Genomic DNA, 18,010 nt, shown 5'->3' on the forward strand with positions numbered 1-18,010 from the left:
ACGTACTGAAATGAACCATAGGTCTTGAGAGTATAATTTCATAGAGATGAAGTCCCATAACTGTGACAAAATGATTTATAAAAATGTTAAATTATATAGATGTCACATAAATGACTGGGGGATTTGTAAAATAGTATATAGACGTTTGGGCTCCTAATGTCTTAACTAACAAGTGATAAAGCAAATATATAATTTAGAGTCACTTTTATGAGGAATGATAAAACTTAGTGTGGAAAAAGACAAAGTATCTCCATATCACTAATATCAGATCTGTTTCAAGATCTACTTCTGAAGTAATTAATGCAAGTCACTCATTTTATATTAAATATTTGAGCTGTGGAAATTATGGTGGTCTTAGGTGAGATCATTGTTGCATTCCATTATGAAATGCATTTGGAAAAGTTGTCCTGACTGTTGTGCAGGAAGCAGGATTGCATTTACATGGAAGACACCAGATGTAGAAGCTTATACTGTTATACTGAACCGGAAGCTAATTAATCAAGAGAGAGAGAGACAGTGAGTGTGTGTTGTGTGTGTGTGGCTTGTGAAAGGAGACAGTGAACCAAACTAACATGGAAGTGTTTTCATTGCACTCAGAACTCTTTAAAGAGAATCTGGGCATCTGTATGACATTAGAGCTAGTGACCAGTAAACGTTTGGCAAGTCCAACCAATGTCTGCTTGCTACAAACGAGTGAGCTGGTAAAGAGATGGAGAAGCTGGAAAATGACAGTAAGATTAGTACAGGAAAACACAGCGAGTAAACTGTACCTGCATTTACAAAGATAAAATGACACAGTTTGGCAGCAATAGCTCACAGTGAGTCATGCACAACTCAGAGGTGTACCCATGATCTAGGGAAAACAATAGCTATTAAGTGGAGGCTTGTTGTTTGATATGGGATAAAAAAAGGATAGGTTGGGACATTCACATGTTTTTTCTATCCATTAGGGACAGGGGTGCTAAATCAGGGGTTTAATTGTTTAAGAGGCAATGTGTTATTGCAACTTATTTGGAAAAGGAAGTAAATTGTTGTTGCAGAAGGGCACCATTAATCAAACTTTATGCAAAGGGAGAGGGATATTGATTACTGTTAAGAAGGCAACAGATTAAATCATTCCTCAATAACAGCAGATATGTCGTCACTATACTGTCTTTCGGCTTTTCCCGATTAGGGGTCACCACAGCAGAACTCCGGTCTGCTAATGATTGGCAGTAGATTTTTACATGCTGGCTTGCTGGGCCTAACGCACAACCTTCAGCGAAGGAACGCCCATTCACCATGTCGACACACAGAAGACGCTGAGAATCGAACGTGCAACGTCTAACTGTGAGGCGACAATGCTACCGCAGCACCATGTCTTCACTATATGATGTGTAAATAGGGAAGTCTGCCATCATGCAACAGCATGCCAGAGTGACATACCCAATCATTTACAGACAAGTCCGATATAAAACAAACCGAGATTCATGACCAGGAAAACTAGCAGTAATCACTTCAATGTGCGATTCAGAATACATACCTTACTAGTATTCAGTGTTTTATGCCTGTTCAAATAGTCACTGTAGTTATTACATGATATGCATTTTAAGATACTAAGAAGGCAAATACACAGCAGTAAAACAGTAAACTGCCATTTATTTTCCTACTTACATTACCTGGGTATACATATATATATATATATATATATATATATATATATATATATATATATATATATATATATATATATATATCAGCTTTTCATTTGTTTTATTTTTTAATCATGGAGGAATGATCACACATTAAGAGACTGTATTTATTACTGTAAAAGGAATGGGGATCCAAAATTGGACAAGTTCCCTGGAAGAATAGAAGCAGCAACAGCTTAGCATTACCCTCTTTAATTTATCTGCACAGCACGTGTGTGTTTTCTGCATCATCTTATTCATTCTGATGAGTCAGACCAGGGGAATAATGAAACACCACAGTCTGACTTGTAAGTTAATCTGTGCAATCAGACACTGAAATGTATAAAGCTACCTTTCTCAGGGAAAGCCCTAAGAGCCAATCAGTTAGCAAACAGTGTATTTGAAATGCTCAATCTGTAGGACAAATGGCAAATGAGTATTTCTGTCATCTAACTTGCTGTTATTGAACTTTTAACACACACTGTATTTATTGTTTCAATACATAATGTTTAGAATTAAATGATTTAAAACCTTAAATAAAACAAATAAATAATAAAATAAATTAGCATTTTCCAGTTACAATTATTGCAGCTTCCCCATTGATCTTCTCAAACTCTTTCCCATTGCTAGTTTCCCATATCAAGCCAAATGCCCGTTTTTGCTGATAACCTCACCAAAGCTCTCTCACCTTCTTAAAGTAAGTCATATAAATGTTACTTATGTAGTGACAATAATGTTCTCTTACCTGTCCTAAATGTGCTTTCCTATGCTGCAGGGAAGTGATTTCACTATGGAGTAAAGAATTTGATCTCCTGCATCTGTGATGTCAGAAGGAATGTGGTCATTTGACAGTCCCAGACTGTCAGACACTGGTAGTTAAACATTGAGTGATACTAACAGCAACTGAGTTTTCTTCCCCCCTTTACTGACATTGTTTTTTTAATTAACTTCCCCCATTCCTGCTCCTCCTCTGGTCATATACCCTGATCCATGCACTAGCATAGCCGCAAACCCTCAGTTTCTCCATACCAGGTATCCCAGAGACATGATCCTTCACCAAATAGGCACAGCAACATCTTAGGAAGCTGACCTCTGGGTGATTCTTGCTTAGGCCCATGGAGCAAGGTGCCCAAAAGGAATTGCAAGTGTGTAGCTGGAAGCCTTCATTCACATAGAGGGTGGTCATAGTCCCTAGCTGTGGAGCAGCTAATGAGATGATATGAGTATGTTGTTGCCAGCCCCTGTATTAACCTTTTTAGAGGTCTGCTAGGCATCAAAAGTCCTCAAAGCCTGTCCTTGAATAGTACAGCTGGGCATTTACTGCTTCATCCTGTCCCCTTGGTCAAGCCTACCACTAGCTTGAGTCCATTCATGAGTTCAAGTAACTAGATACATGGGTAGATGCTCTGCTTCTCTGCCAACAAACAGATTTTTTTTCTTCACAAAAATTGTATAAATAGCTGGGAGATGATGCTTCCAGTTACATGCCTGCACTGCTGCTAACAATTACTTTTGCTACAAAGTAATGGTTAATGAAATACCAGCTTGTAGAATTTAGTTCGACAGAAAAAGTTTAATTTCAAAAGTGAAATAAATCAGTTAGTGTCGAATGCTTGTTCAATTTATATTCTAAGACTTCTTTGACTATGCAATCAAGTTAGAGCACTGCATCGTCCTTCACTGTGCAGGATTGTATCTTACTGAGTGGGTATAGATACGACTACTCAAAGCACACTCGGCTCCACACATACTATGTCTAGATAAACTTTGCAAAAGTAATTGACAAAAATAAAAAGAAGGAGAAACACATGAAGAGGATACTGCTTCCTTGGACAGTTGAACTATACTGCATTTATTTCTATACTGTTACAACTAGCAAGCCAGGAAGCTTAATAAATAACACAAAGAGGTAGGTGATGGGATGTAACCTCCATGAGATCTATATTTAGACACCAGGACCCAGGCTGTACAACATAGGAGCACGGCAACATAGTAATAATAATAAGCAAGTAATCACAAGTACCATAAGATGCCTAGACATATGCAAGTTTGACTTTTCTTGCCACCCTTGTCAAACGCAGTGCTGCTCACCTCCCAAATTGAGCAGAGCCTTCTATGATCCTCTATCCATAAGGCTGCTGAAATTGAATGCCAGGCATGACAGCAAATAATTAGATCAATATGTTACTTACTATGAAGAATCAGCTATAGTAAATCCCTAGGCAGCACGTTAGCCTTAAAGCTATATAGCTATGTACCCGGTATCCCTTTTTAAAGTTAAGTATAAATTGCTGAGACTCAAACCAGGCATACCAAATCCCACTTGCAAAGCATTTGCCCATTTTTCATATTACTGACATATGCAGTCATTTGTATGATTACAAACAAGGTAAGTTCTTTCTCACTGCAAACAATTATAGCTACTTCAATTAAAACAGCAGCATATTCTTTCAGTACAGGCTGAAATCAGTGTACCACCCCTGAATAACTTTTATAACCATCAACTGTGAACAAGGCCTACTAAATTAAGCTTCTCAGTTGTTTGCAGCTTTGCTAAAATACATCATCCCCCCCCCCCCCACATACACACACACACAGTTAAGACAAGATGCACACAGTTACAAAGAATACATCATATTAGTCATTGTGCACAAATTCATTTTAAAAAGGCAGTGTTTTGTCTAACTTCTATGCACCGTGTCCCAATTTTAAACGTAAATGAAATTAAATAAAAAAAGACACGGAAGGCAGGAAAGAAGATAATGTGAGTAAACTGATGACTAGTTTTTAAGGCTACGCTGTTAATGACCGCCAGCATATTTGTTGCTGCATCATTAACTGCATATTTATTATTTATCACAGAATAAGTGGAAATATGTTGGGGAGGGTAGCAGCATGAGAGTTTGATAAATTAGGTATGTTTGTGATACCCCTGCTAATATTTATAAATATGCTGTAGCACGGTCATTCAACATGAGTGATTGTGCTAAGCTGAGCTTGTAAATAAAGATGTACACTAGTTAAACACTGTATGGAAATAGTCTGCATTAAAGCAACCCCACCGAAGGACATCATCACATATTAGAGTTTGCCTTCTATGAGTAACTGAAAGTAATTAGGAAACTCTATAAACAAAGACTGCCCACAGTTATGAACATTATGATGAAACAAAAAAAACTTCAGGAAACAGGGCACAGATTCTCCTAAGGTAATGTAAAATAATTAAAACTAAAAATGAAGATGGTGTCTAAATCAGTTTCATCTTTACTGAGAGTCATGGTCCATTTAGGGTACCTTTTTGGTACCAGAGGTACTGTCACTACCAAGCCACATTCTATCTTCATAGGTAAGTAAGTACTAGGCTAGCTGCTCTTGTGGACTATTTTAAGCCTAGCCCTTCTCTTAGCGAAAATCAAACCCTGTACCTCTTGTCTGTAACCATTATGTTATCTGCAAATTACTGCCTTACTTAAATTGTTTAGAGACAAATTTGCTAGCAATCAGCCATTAGCCAGTACCTGCAATGATGCAGATGAATTTGAAGGTGATGATATATGTCTTGTAATTACCTTATCAGTCTTAAAAAGAAGCATTAGGGGTACTAAAAACTACAACTTTGTCATAATTGCATGGACTAAACAGATACTCTTTAATAAATATTGTTCATGGTATAACTGAATGCCTACTATTCCTATTTTGGAAAGCCTTAAAGTGCAGTTATGCCTCTTGAATTATGGAAGAAGGCAGTTGTACCTATTCCCAAGGGTGAGATAATAGTTCTCTGGACAATGAGAAACCTATAAGTTTTACCTGTATTCTGTGTAAATTCTTCAAAAGAATAGCCATAGAGCTGTTAGGTAGCAAAGTAACCACATGCAAAGACATTTCTCACCACAGCTTTACAGAAAACAGATCATGTCTTAGAAACTTGTTAAATTTATATAAATATGATTGTGAAGTTAAGGATCAGAGCTTGGCAGTAGACATAGTTTACCTTGATTTCACAAAGGGATTTGACACTATCTCTCATAGTGGAATTATGAGCCTTTAGTCCAAATGCAAGATGAATGGATTTCTAGGGAGGTACATAGCTAATGAGCTTGGGAACAGGAGTAGCAAAACTGGAATAAGTAATGATTATTCATATAGTTATATTAATAAGTCAGTAGTTCCCCAATAGTCTCTACTGGTCCCATACTGTTGATTATTTATATGACTGGCTGTCCACTGGTAGAACGCATCTCTACCACTAAGTCTGCAGATAACATGAAAATATTTGCTATAATAAACTTATCAAATGATCAATTTAAAAAGCAGAATATTTTGGACCCTTGGGCTAAATTTAATAATATGGAATTTAATGCCAAAAAACTAGAGTAATACATTTGATGAATCAAATAATTATTACCCTTATGCTATTAGTGGTCATATTCTAGAGGTGGTAGAGACTTGAGAGATAGTGTTGATAGCTAAGATGCTTTATTTTGATCCACAAATGAGTGATGTTATTAAGAAGTGTCGCTATGATATAAAATCAATACAAATGACCACCAAGAGCAGAGGAGCTGCAGTATATTACTCTCTATCTACAAATCTATTATACGATCTATCTTGGAATATGGAGTGACTGTTTGCATTCATAATAAGAAAGCATACACAGGTTGGAAAGAGGCCAAAGGTGTTTTACAAGGCAGATTTACTCTGTGAAACATCTGAGTTACAGGGTAAGATAAAAAAAATATCTCTCTGTTCATAATTAACTATATACTTGTAAGAGGAGATTTAATTTTGATTTATAAAAGTAATCACAATAATGTCTATGGCACTACAATATGGATTTTATTTTCCGCTCCATACCTTAACTATAGGAATACAGACAATTCAGTAGTAGTTTCACAACCAAATTCTAACTTCCTTGTTATAACTTTTCATATTAGAGCTAGAAGGTGCTGGAATTCTCATACCGTGCATTTAAGAAGCTTGAATTCTTTGGTGTCCTTTAAGGAAGAACTAGATGATTGGTTGGGGGAAGGGTAATCTGACTATAGATTTAAAGAAAATGCACTCTTTGAAGGTCTAAACTAAGGCTCAGAGTCTAAACCAGTGATGGCGAACATATGATACGTGTGTCAAAGGGGACACGCCATGGCATTTTGGGTGACACACCAGTGTTCATCAACACTTGAGTTACCAAAGAAACTGAATGAACAAAAATACAAGAAATATCTGACCCTGCACTTACCTATTAAAACTCAGCAACAAAAAAGTTATTAATTGATGTTAATCAAATCAATGCAGTGTGTTCCATATTTGTTTTAGTTCATTTCAAAATTACTTTTAAATGTAGTAGAATACATAGCAGCACACATGACTGGACTGTATTTTTTTAAATAAATGAATATGTAAATAATTGTTTCTCTTTTGTTTGCAGGGGGGGGTGACACACAAGCAGAGTCAAGATAGACATTTTCAAAATTTTTGACAAGCCGAGCCTAAAACATTAGCCATCACTGGTCTAGACCTTAAAACAGTGAAACACTCTCCTTCTTCACATTTCTCCATATGCTTTCCACATTTGTGATTCACATGGTATTCAGCTATTTGGTTTGTAGTCTGTCTTTCATCCAGCATATGTGTCATTCCTAAAACATCAAAATCCTATTCATTAAGGCAATCTTTGCAGGTATAGAACAGATTCTCATCTGTGGCATCATCAAATAATTTCTGAATGTGTGCTCTCCCCCTAGCAGATATTAGGTGACAAGATACTCGATACAGTATGTTTATGTCAAAGGATAATACAGCTGTGTGGAAAGTTATTCATCTATAGCAGATACCTTTGATGAAGCGCATTGAAAATATGTATTTAAATAAATGGATGAAGATATCTTTTTTCATGCAGGAAAGGTGATGCCACTAATGTGTATGTGTCATAGAAGCATGCATCATAGCAGTTTTGAGCATGTTATTACATAAGGAAGAATCATCTGCCTTATGTAATTTCTTAAGTCAATAAATATTTGTGCTGTATCTACATACTTGAAGAAGTGATTGCAGAGAGTTAATCTAACACTATTTCTTAGACTTCCAAGCCAGCACTTCTGGCCTGTGGTTATCTAAGTTTGGAGATGACTATCAGTTGGGTGCTGTTATTTGATCTTCCACTGACTCTCAGCTGCTCCAACATTAGTTTCACCATGTTAATGATTGATGCAAGGATAATGGCTTCAAATTAAATGGGAAGAAATGTTGCATAGTTCATTTTGGTAAACATAACAAATTCACATATTGTATAGGTGACACACCTCTTCAATCAGACAATGTTGCAAGAGATCTAGGTACTTTTATTTGGAAAATCTGTGTGGCTTATCAAATTTCCAAAGATATCACCACTAGATCCATAAAAGTCTTAACTCCCCATACTCATATATCATCAGACCCATTATTAAATAGAATGAATCTTTTGGCATATATTTGTGTAAACATATCACTCTACTAGAGAGACCTCAGAGATTTATAACTAAATAAAAATCAGTGGTCTCAAAAAATCTTAGTTGTTAGAACAGCTTGGTAGCCCTCTCTCTGTATTCAGTCTCTCATAGACTCTTCCATGGAGATACGGGCCTAGCCTTTTCAAACCATGAAAGATACAACCCTCTTTGGCCTCCTATTTCTTCACAGAACAAATGATACCTCAAATATCTGGTTAAATGAACAAATCCTCCATCCATGGATAAGCAAGACTCAATGTGATATTTTCATATCCTAATGCATCCCTCACCTCTGGAAAAACTTCTACTACATATCAGACAGAATAGTGCAATTCCTACCTTCAAGTTAAACCTAGATAGTTGAATGGACAGCCTAAAGTTCTGCCGTGGTCTGTTTTGTTTTGCTTTCTCCCTCCAAGTTAAACCTAAATAGTTAAATGGACAGCCTCAAGTTCTGTATAAGGCAGCTGCACTAGGTAGTTTTACCCAGTTTACAAAGAGAAAAAATTATTATTGTTTTGTAGCCTACATGGTATAAAAACAGACACCAGAAGTGCCATAGAACTGGCATAATGAACATACCACTTACTTGTGTTAATGCATGCAGCCATAGCACTGGATTATTCTCTGTAAGCTTCTAAATTTATATGTAGTGTAGAACGCCAGTGCAAACAGAAACTGGTGTGGATACAAAATCATTAACACTAATGTTACATTTACTAATGGGTCTATATGTTGCAGTAAAAGTAACAAACACAGTACTGTTATGGAGCTATGTTGCTATTTTTTTGTTTATTTTGATTTGCTGACTAGGATAGTCTGACTGAGAAAAAAATAACCCCTTTTCCTGAGCTCCTGAGGAGAAAAGCTAAAAAAAAATAATTATTTTTACAATTTATTTGAATGGTTAATTTACACAAGTTAATAGAAAAGAATGTGAATACAAAAAGAAAAGCATAGTGAATAAAATTAAGTGGTGGAAAAAACTTACAGAGAGTATAACTGCACAAAATAAGTAAATAAAAAAGAAAGGTATAAATTCAATATTTTAATAGCAAGAACATAAAGAATGAGAAAGAAAGATGTTTGGAAAAGCCAAGAGCAGGAAGTGGAAAGGCACAGAAAACTAGAAAAGGTAGATAAGATAGTTAGCACTAAACGTGAGAGAAAGGCATGACCAGCTAGAGTGGGAGAGGGGAGAAATGTAAGATCAAGTCAAGAGAAAGTGTGTTAAGTCTTGGTTCAACTAGACTGGTGTAAAATAGTTAGGATATTAATGTTTAGGTGTTTATAAAATGGTATACATGCACAATTTGTTGTGGTCACAAGATATGTTTTTAGTTTCAGGATAAAGACTTTCAGATGTTATTTCTGAAGGAACTAAATTCCATATTTTTGTAATATGAACTGAATAAAAGCAACCTCTTCATTTAATAACAAAATTTTGATTCAGATACAGTGATTGCATTGGTCTACATGGTTTGTATCCACTTAAGGAGAGTGCTTATTGCTAAGTGTAAGTGTGGCTTATAAAGGATGGAGTATGTGTTTTCTTACCTATGCAAGTAGATTTTACTGGAGCTTTAACCAGCACAGTTGGCATAGAAGTATACAATGGTGCATTCTGCTGGGTAGATTTGTAGTTAATTTAGTTATTTATACCATTGCTCAGATTTATCTAGCCATGTTTTGAATGCTATTGTTGGGGATGTTTTGAGAAGCAGTGCTTCAGCTACCTCTAACTTTGCCAATGGAGACAGGTTTGATTTTAATTTATTTTGCAGCCTTAGTTTATTTTACTTATGTAACTCGGTATGTAAAAATCTACTGCCAATCATTAGTGGACTGGAGTTCTGCTGTGGTGACCCCTAACCGGGAAAAGCCGAAAGATACAACAACTAACTAAATTAAGTTGGTCAAAGGAGAGTCTTCTGTCAATAACTCAAAGATGTTTTGTTAAACTGTTCAATGACTGTATTTTTGTAGAGGTAATGTTGTAAGTCTTATGTTCTATGGCAAATCTAGGGCATATAGCATAAGATCACTTATTTATTTATGTTCATCATTTAGAATTAGGTAAGCTTCAGCTAGCCATTTTTGTATATTGGCAAATATAAGTTTTTTTTTTTCTTGGAGCTGTGAAGGAGTCTAGGCTGTATATATTGGAGAACAATCATCTGCATGTTGTATTATATTGCCACTAACTACTATTGTGAACATGTTATTGATAAAAAAAAACATTTAAAGGAAGAGGTCCAAGGACAGAACCCTGTGGGAATCCATATATTGGTGGGGAAAATGATTGTTCCATTGCACAGATTGTGAGCTCCCTTATTATTGTTAACTTTTGAAATGGTGAAGATTGTTGGAACTAATTCCAAAATTACCAAGTCTAATTAAGAGTAAGACATGATCTACTCTATCAAAAGGTTTAGATAGGTTTAGGAAGATTGAGGCAATGAGTAACTTGTTTTTAAAATGAATATTAACTGTGTTTAGAAAGGGTAGAAGTGCGGCATCTGTGCAATGCAATGCAATGAGTGCAGTGGATGGAAGCCATAATGACTTGGCACTAATAGATTATTTTTCATTAGGTATCCTAGAAGTTTTTTAAAAATGCATTTCTCAAAAATATTAGAGTGGTGATCAGATGGCCATTATCACTCCTACTTAATATCTTACAGAAATGCATCTATAAAAAAATTCTATGATATTAATAAAAGATACTCTATTAGCTGTAAGTCAACATGGCTTCCATCTATCCCATGGCTATGGATCTGAAATTTCTTAGCGTATCATCTTGGCCACTCCTATGGATGAGTATCATATACAGATGTTTCTACAATGTGGGAATGTAGTCTTGTATGGATCTTGTTATGAGAAGGCCTGTTGGATCCATAGGAATTCAAGTGGGATACTGTCTGTGTCAACTGTGATTGGTTTTAGCTTTTACAGCATAGATTGAATTTGTTTTGTAGAAAATGGTTGCAGATTGAATGTACCTATGTACATCTTTGTATAATGTGTTGTACAGTTTGCATGTTGTTGATCTAGCAATGTGGTTGCTGCCATTATAAAACTATGACTGACTTTACAGACAATGGTGTAGCTGGACTCATGTGAAAGGGGGTACTGTTAATTGTATATTACATTTATTTCTTTGAATGGCCTGTGCTATACAGAATTCAGTATACTAAGTAAAAGTTGTATTTTTTCTTTTAATAATGATGAAATGAATATTTTTTTCTTTTAATAATGAAATAATTCAATCTTTTACTTCATGGACTATTTTTTCAACTGCTCACTGTATTTTAAGTGAAAGCAATAAAGTATGTCATATCAAGACCAAGAAATTGCATTATCCACAAACTTTATCTCAGTACTTTAAAAATTTTTAACAAATACATACCACAAACCATTAATGCATCATTATCATAAAGTATACATAGAAACTGACAGTTAATAGGATAAGGAGACAACACATATCAGATGGGAGGGGTAATTATACAAAATATGATCCACACACTGTAGCGCCATAGGGGTTGTTTGCTTAAAATTCCAAAGCAGGTATAAAAATAGATGTAAAGTAAATTTGCACTTCATCTAAAAATTTCAGTATGACAGAATGAAGCATATCACTGAAACATAAATCTTAAATATTCATGGACCTCAGAAAAATGTCACAAGAAAGAAAGAAAGAACTAAAATCTATAGAATTTGGTGCAACTTGTTGTTAGACATGATTGCATGCACAAGTTTTCTATGAAATATCACATCTCCCTTAGGTGAGATATAAGGCCTAGCAAGTTTTTCACTGAAATCTGAATCCATCCTGTACATATACGCAGAAAGGCAATCTGCAAAACAGTAAAGAAATTTGCAAGATATCTGTCCCTCCTGCATCCCCCCATATAGGGTTGCTGCCCCTAGAGCTCAAATTACTATATATCTATCTGGGTCTACTTCAAAGGATTACAATTTCAGAACATCGAACTTCTGATATTTGAAGACTAGAGGATGAAAGTCTAAAGTGTTGTACCTATGAAAAAAAATCTAAAATGTGAAAACTTCTTATTTTATGTTTTTGCAGGAGGGCAAGCCCCCCCCCCCCTTCACCTCCCATGCCCCCTGCTACTTAAATATACCAACTCCAAGATCGCACTACAGTGAAGAGAATGGTAACGTTCCCATTCTGCAGTGTATGGCAATTTCCATTCACAAGGTCTGATTTTTCAAAACTTCGATCATATGGTCTTCACAGATCAGTGATTCGATGTTCTGAAATTTCAATCCTTTGAAGAGGACCCATCTGTCCACAAGGTCTCACAAACCTGAAGCTAAAAACATGTTGCAAAGAGATCTTTTGAGAGTAATCTAAGGAGTGCACAGTCAGCAGCTGTGTGACCCATGACTATTTATAAGTTGACAAAGATGTTGCCTTTTATTCTATTGAAATAAATGTATTTTTCATTTTCTGTTGGACTGGAAGATGGCTAATGTGCTCTTTAGGCTAGAAGTATATATTTTGTGTTTTAAACCTTTTACCTAAATGTCTGTCACTACTTTAAGCACCATTTTTATATGTGTCCACAGCCCTGAGCCTCTAAGAAAGGAGTAAAATGTTACAATATTGCCTGTTTAAAAGGAAATCATTTTACTTGTAATTTACATTGCAGAAAGTAACAGCTACGTTTATTATCTGCAGTGTATTTCCATTTAGATTGCAAAAAATAAAAAAAATGCATACTACTGTCCATGAGGTATGCCATAAGTATCTTTGTACTTTGGGCTCCTATTAGATCATCGAAGATGCATAATTTTGAATGGGTCTTCGCCGAACTTAAAATAACAAAAACTGAAAAACAGCAAAGGGGCATATAAGCGATTTCTTTCCCTGGGAAAGAAATCACTTGCCCGTCTCCAGTAGTTTGTTATTTTGTAAACTGTAGTGCGATCTTGGAGTTGGTATATTTAGTTAGGGGGGGTGTGGGGTCACAGCCCCCCATGTTGGGGGGCGTGGGGGGTGAAGCCCCCCCACTTTGTTTTGTGTGTAGTGATTTATATATATTTTTTTGTGGACAAGCGATTTCTTTCCCAGGGAAAGAAATCGCTTTATGTAGTTTTGCTGTTTTCAGTTTTTGTTTTTATGGGTTCAATGAAGACACATTCTAAGTAATGCATCTTCGACGTTGTGATATAGACCCCTGTATTTTGTCTTATTGGTATCAATCTGTTGCATCATTTGCTGAGAAAACCAACTGATTGCTGCCAGACCAGTGACTTGTGGTATTGCTATTAGAAAGGTAAAATTGTTGATAATGTAGAACTACTGGATCTTCTTGGATTTACCATAGCCAAGATCACTGAAGCCAGATTTGTCAAATACATATCCTAGTGCCCCATCTGACTGCTATCCAATGTAAAGCTAAAAACATAGTTTAAAAGCATTTTTGCAGGAGGATGCAAAAGAGCCCCCCAAATCCCTGATCTCTAGGTTCACAGGTAATTTCTAGAGTGCAGTGTAGGAGAGAGACCACTGAAGAGTGCAAATTTTCGGTTAGCCCAAGCACTGTCTGGTTTAGTGGCTTGCTCAAGCTCACACAAGAGGTAAATGAAGGCTGAGGAGAATCAAACCCAGTAACACAGGAAGTAGTTTATTAATAGCTTATACTCTTACTCCTCTGCTCAAAATATACTACCTCTGACCTCACACCACGTCTGAAAAACAGGGAAGGGATTTAATTTCCTTTTCTGCATGTTGGTGTGGCCTCAGAGGTAATATGCCCATCAGGGCATGCAGACCTGCAGAAGACTTTACAACTGAGGTCTGTAGTAATTAAATGCATCGCAGTGGTCTATGATCATCTATAGTAAACTTCATGGTATACATTTAACTTTGGTAAGCCAAAGTAGACTTACGTATATAGATTATCCACATACAGAACTTTATTTCCCAATGAAGTAAGCATGTTGATAAGAACAACAGCAAAGGATAACCACATGTATTTCTGACATAAAAATGTTACAGCTAACCACATTAAAATGTCATTTTTTTATTAACTGTTTTACCTCTGTGGTGGATTAGTAATAGATAATAAATCTCTGAAATAAGCTATAGTAACATAATGCAAAGCATTTATAGCTGTCAATATTTTTGGAAGAAATGGGCCTTAACTTACTGAACGTTTGCATTTTTTACATAGATCACTTAAGGAGATGAAAGTAATTGAACCACCCGAAGAGAAGGAAGATACAGTAATCATTATTCCACAAATGCTGGTATATGCAAACAGAAAACATGACATAGACCACCAGTCTGAGCATGGAGAAGATAAAGGCAAACCTAACTATCCCAACATATGGGAGCAAGAGGTTATTCCAAAAAGTGAGAGGGGTCTCCTGACAGAGAAGAATATAGCTGAAAATGCAAATAAAATTGGAGATTTGATAAAAGAAAAAGCTGATCAGAGCTACCAGTCCGGGAAGGCTGTTCTCCAGAAGGTAGCAGTGAATGAACCTGAAGATGACAGAGACCATATTTATCACAGTTACAACGCTGTTCCAAGGCAGGATGTTGCCAAAATTCCTGTTCTTGAAAGAACTGTTGCAGTTAATGAACCTGAAGAAGACCGTGACAGCATATACCATGCTTTACCTGACGCCCTTCCACAGGCTGTGATTAAGCTGCCATTTTCTAATGGAGCACGCATCGTTGACAAAGACCAAGAAGACACCATCAAAGAGAGAATCCAGAGTCCCTTAAGTGGCATCCATTATGTACCTTTGGAGGGCCCAGAAGAAGATCGTGATCATATATATCACAACTTCCCAGCAGCTCCACAGATACATCAGGCAAGGCTCCAGTGGCCCCAGTATGAACCAAAGAATGAACCTGAAGAAGATAGGGATCACATCTATCATTCCTGAAAATATCTGTGGGCCACATATTTCTCCCGTTTCTAGTCTGTATACCATGCAGCCCTATATATATTAATAATGTTGATATGATTTATATCCCCCACACCTTGGCAAAAACTATAAATATATCATAAATTCTGTGTAGTGACTACTTTTGTTTTTGGCTTTCTCTTTAGAGACATAGACAAGCCAGTTTACATGTAGTAACTCATTATACCCAGACAGTATATGGACTTTTTTAAACCATGATCATAAGGGCATCTATAAACTTTCTTTAAGCCACTTAATATGTGTTCACATAGTGTTCCAGTGCCAGCTTTTCTCTGTTCATACATTTGCTCTGTTTCTACTTGAACAGCTTGCAGAATTTTAATAAGCATATATATTTTTTCACATTTCGCCAAAGAACCACTGATTTTCCATAGTGATCCCAACTAAACAGTATTAGTATTGTACAGCAGATTACCTGTACTGCCAAGAGGCATAGCCAAGGGCCAGAACTTAAAATGGAATCGGGACAGGTAAATGCACATTTTTGCATCATTAAAAAATGGACCCAAACAAAAATTAAGGCTGATCACGTCTAGTTACACTCAGGATTAATGAAATGCCAGTGTGCCAGTGAGATGTGTATGCTTTACTTGAGTTAAAGAACTAGACTTCAAGAACAAAAGTTATACATGTTTGTATTCATTTCAGTGACTTGTTTCAGGTGATCTAATGCAAGTCATCAGTTAATCACTTCAGTTCTGTCTAAGACATTTGTAGGGTTCATACTGCAGTATCTTTTTTTTTTCATTTGAAAGCTTCAGTTGTGATTCATTTATACAATACAACAGACAGCCCAACTAGCAGAACATCAGGTTGACATAGAAAAGTCTGCAGCTGGCCTGGCTTTTAGCTATACTCATTTATACTGTGTGAGCTGCATATGTATTTGTACATAAAAAGGCACTGTTCAAAATATAATGATGCTTTTTTTAAATGAATTAAGTTGTGCACTTTCATTAACAACTAATCAATTACTGTTGCTTAACCACAGAATTCTGTGTCAACACATTCTAGTCTGTCTCTCTTCTCTCTACCTTTCCTCCTACAAGACAGCATCCATATAACTAAACAACAAAAAAGACAGGGCACATGTTATTAGGAATTAACTTCACTCCTAATGTGGGTCAAGAAACAATATAAAATGTAGTGTTTTGACATTCCATGCTGTGACATTGCTATTACACAATGGCTCATTTCTAATACTAATCTTTTTTTTCTATGCTTTGTCTGAGAAAAGAGGTTATTGTGCAACATTGTCACTGTACATGACACTCATTAAAAAGTCAGGTTTCTTGAATACATATTGCCATTTTAAAGTACACTACATATTCATGCATTCAAACTGATAACTGTAATGATGTTCCAATCCATCATGTACAAGCTAAGCTGCTACTTTCCCCTCTTAATATGTAAGTCATTAATTTAAAGTCCTGTCACACACACAGCTTTATTAGCTCAGTACAGAAAGTATAGAATGTAGGCCTCTAGATTTTTTAAGCAAAACATTCAAACATACGTTGTGCAATGAAATATCTTTGAGCAAGCCAAGCCAACACCAAATAAGTATAAAAAAGCCAGAACACAAAGCTGGATTAAATCCATGGAGATATAACACTTCCAATAGATATTAATGATATCTGATTTAATCTTTTTAATTAAGAAGCCTGGTCTTCTTGTCAACTTTTGAAATTAAGGCCCAGTGTGCAATGTTTTATACAATGAAGCATTCTGTTTGAACATAATGGCTGCAGTCTGATTTAACACAAGTTTTGTAGGTTGTGCTGCAACTTTTTCTTTTGCTACTGATTTTACGTTAAATTTACAAATGAAGGGAGCTTATCCAGTCCAGACTTTGTGAATCATATTCTTTGTATATTTGATTTAAGTGCATATTAATAAAATTTGAAAGGGTGTTTCTCTTACTACACATACTTTTCTTTGCAAAGTGTTTCTGAGTATATAGCTACACTGATACTGCATATGAAGACTACATAATTAGTATTTATTAAAAAAAATTTGGAAACATATACATTGGACATAAATGCAGAAAAAATGAATATTGTTTTACATAACCGAGGCAATGAGTGACAAGGAATCCTTACTTGAACAGTAATGAGAACTTAATACATAAAATGACTGTAGACTTTCTACTTATGTTGTTTTTGTTCTTGCTGTCCCAGGCCTCATCATGTGGTAATGATACTACTGCCCCATTATATGTCACCCTGGCATGCACTTTCAGGTGGTGATGAAAACAAAACATTATATCTGATGTTGTCAGTCTTCATGTAATCCTTGTCTTTGGGCTCAGTTCTGAGCCTCGGAACCAACTTGGCCGTTTACTTCAGCTTGAGCCTCCCAAAACTCTTGACCTAGGCTCTACCCATAATGCTCCTCTCTAAATTACCTCAGATCTCATTTGCCACTTTGTGTCAGATGCGTCCGATCCTATCTCTTGAGCTTTTGCAGTTATTTAGAGTAAGTTCCTCCTTATTTTGTCTATATAGTCTACTATCTCTCTTTTTACTTGCTTTCCTTTTCTGCCTGCTCCTCTCCTTTCTAATTTCTGCATGCGTGAGTGGTTTTTCTTTTTCCTTTTCCTTTCCTTCTACTATTGGGTAGTTCCTTAATGCACCATTGTTGGTACAACCTTCTCCCTTTCCTTACCTTTATGGTGATTCTGGTTACCATTGTTGGTACCTTCTTCCCTCTTGTCTATCTATTAAAAAAAGGAGTCTTTTTCTCTCTGTCTCTATCTTGTGTGTGTGTGTGTGTGTGTGTGTGTGTGTGTGTGTGTGTGTGTGTGTGTGTGTGTGTGTGTGTGTGTGAGTGCTGTAAGGTCTAACATGGCTGATAAAATATCAAAGACACCTCTGGCTT

At 36.1% G+C, this 18,010-nt stretch overlaps 1 protein-coding gene across 4 annotated transcripts in view; it reads left to right on the plus strand.

Moving 5' to 3' along the window:
* LOC122789381 overlaps window positions 1–17,052 on the plus strand; it is a 475,956-nt gene extending 458,904 nt beyond the window's left edge. For all 4 annotated transcript variants that reach the window (XM_044056787.1, XM_044056786.1, XM_044056784.1 and 1 more), the window contains exon 5: window positions 14,365–17,052. In XM_044056787.1, the coding sequence (XP_043912722.1) occupies window positions 14,365–15,088 (724 nt within the window). In that variant the 3' untranslated portion in view covers window positions 15,089–17,052. The remainder of the gene's footprint in view (window positions 1–14,364) is intronic.
* Window positions 17,053–18,010: the final 958 nt, after the last annotated feature.

Source organism: Protopterus annectens, chromosome 14.part0 (genome assembly GCF_019279795.1).
Source record: "Protopterus annectens isolate FY-2018-M chromosome 14.part0, PAN1.0, whole genome shotgun sequence".
Lineage (NCBI taxonomy): Eukaryota > Metazoa > Chordata > Ceratodontiformes > Protopteridae > Protopterus > Protopterus annectens.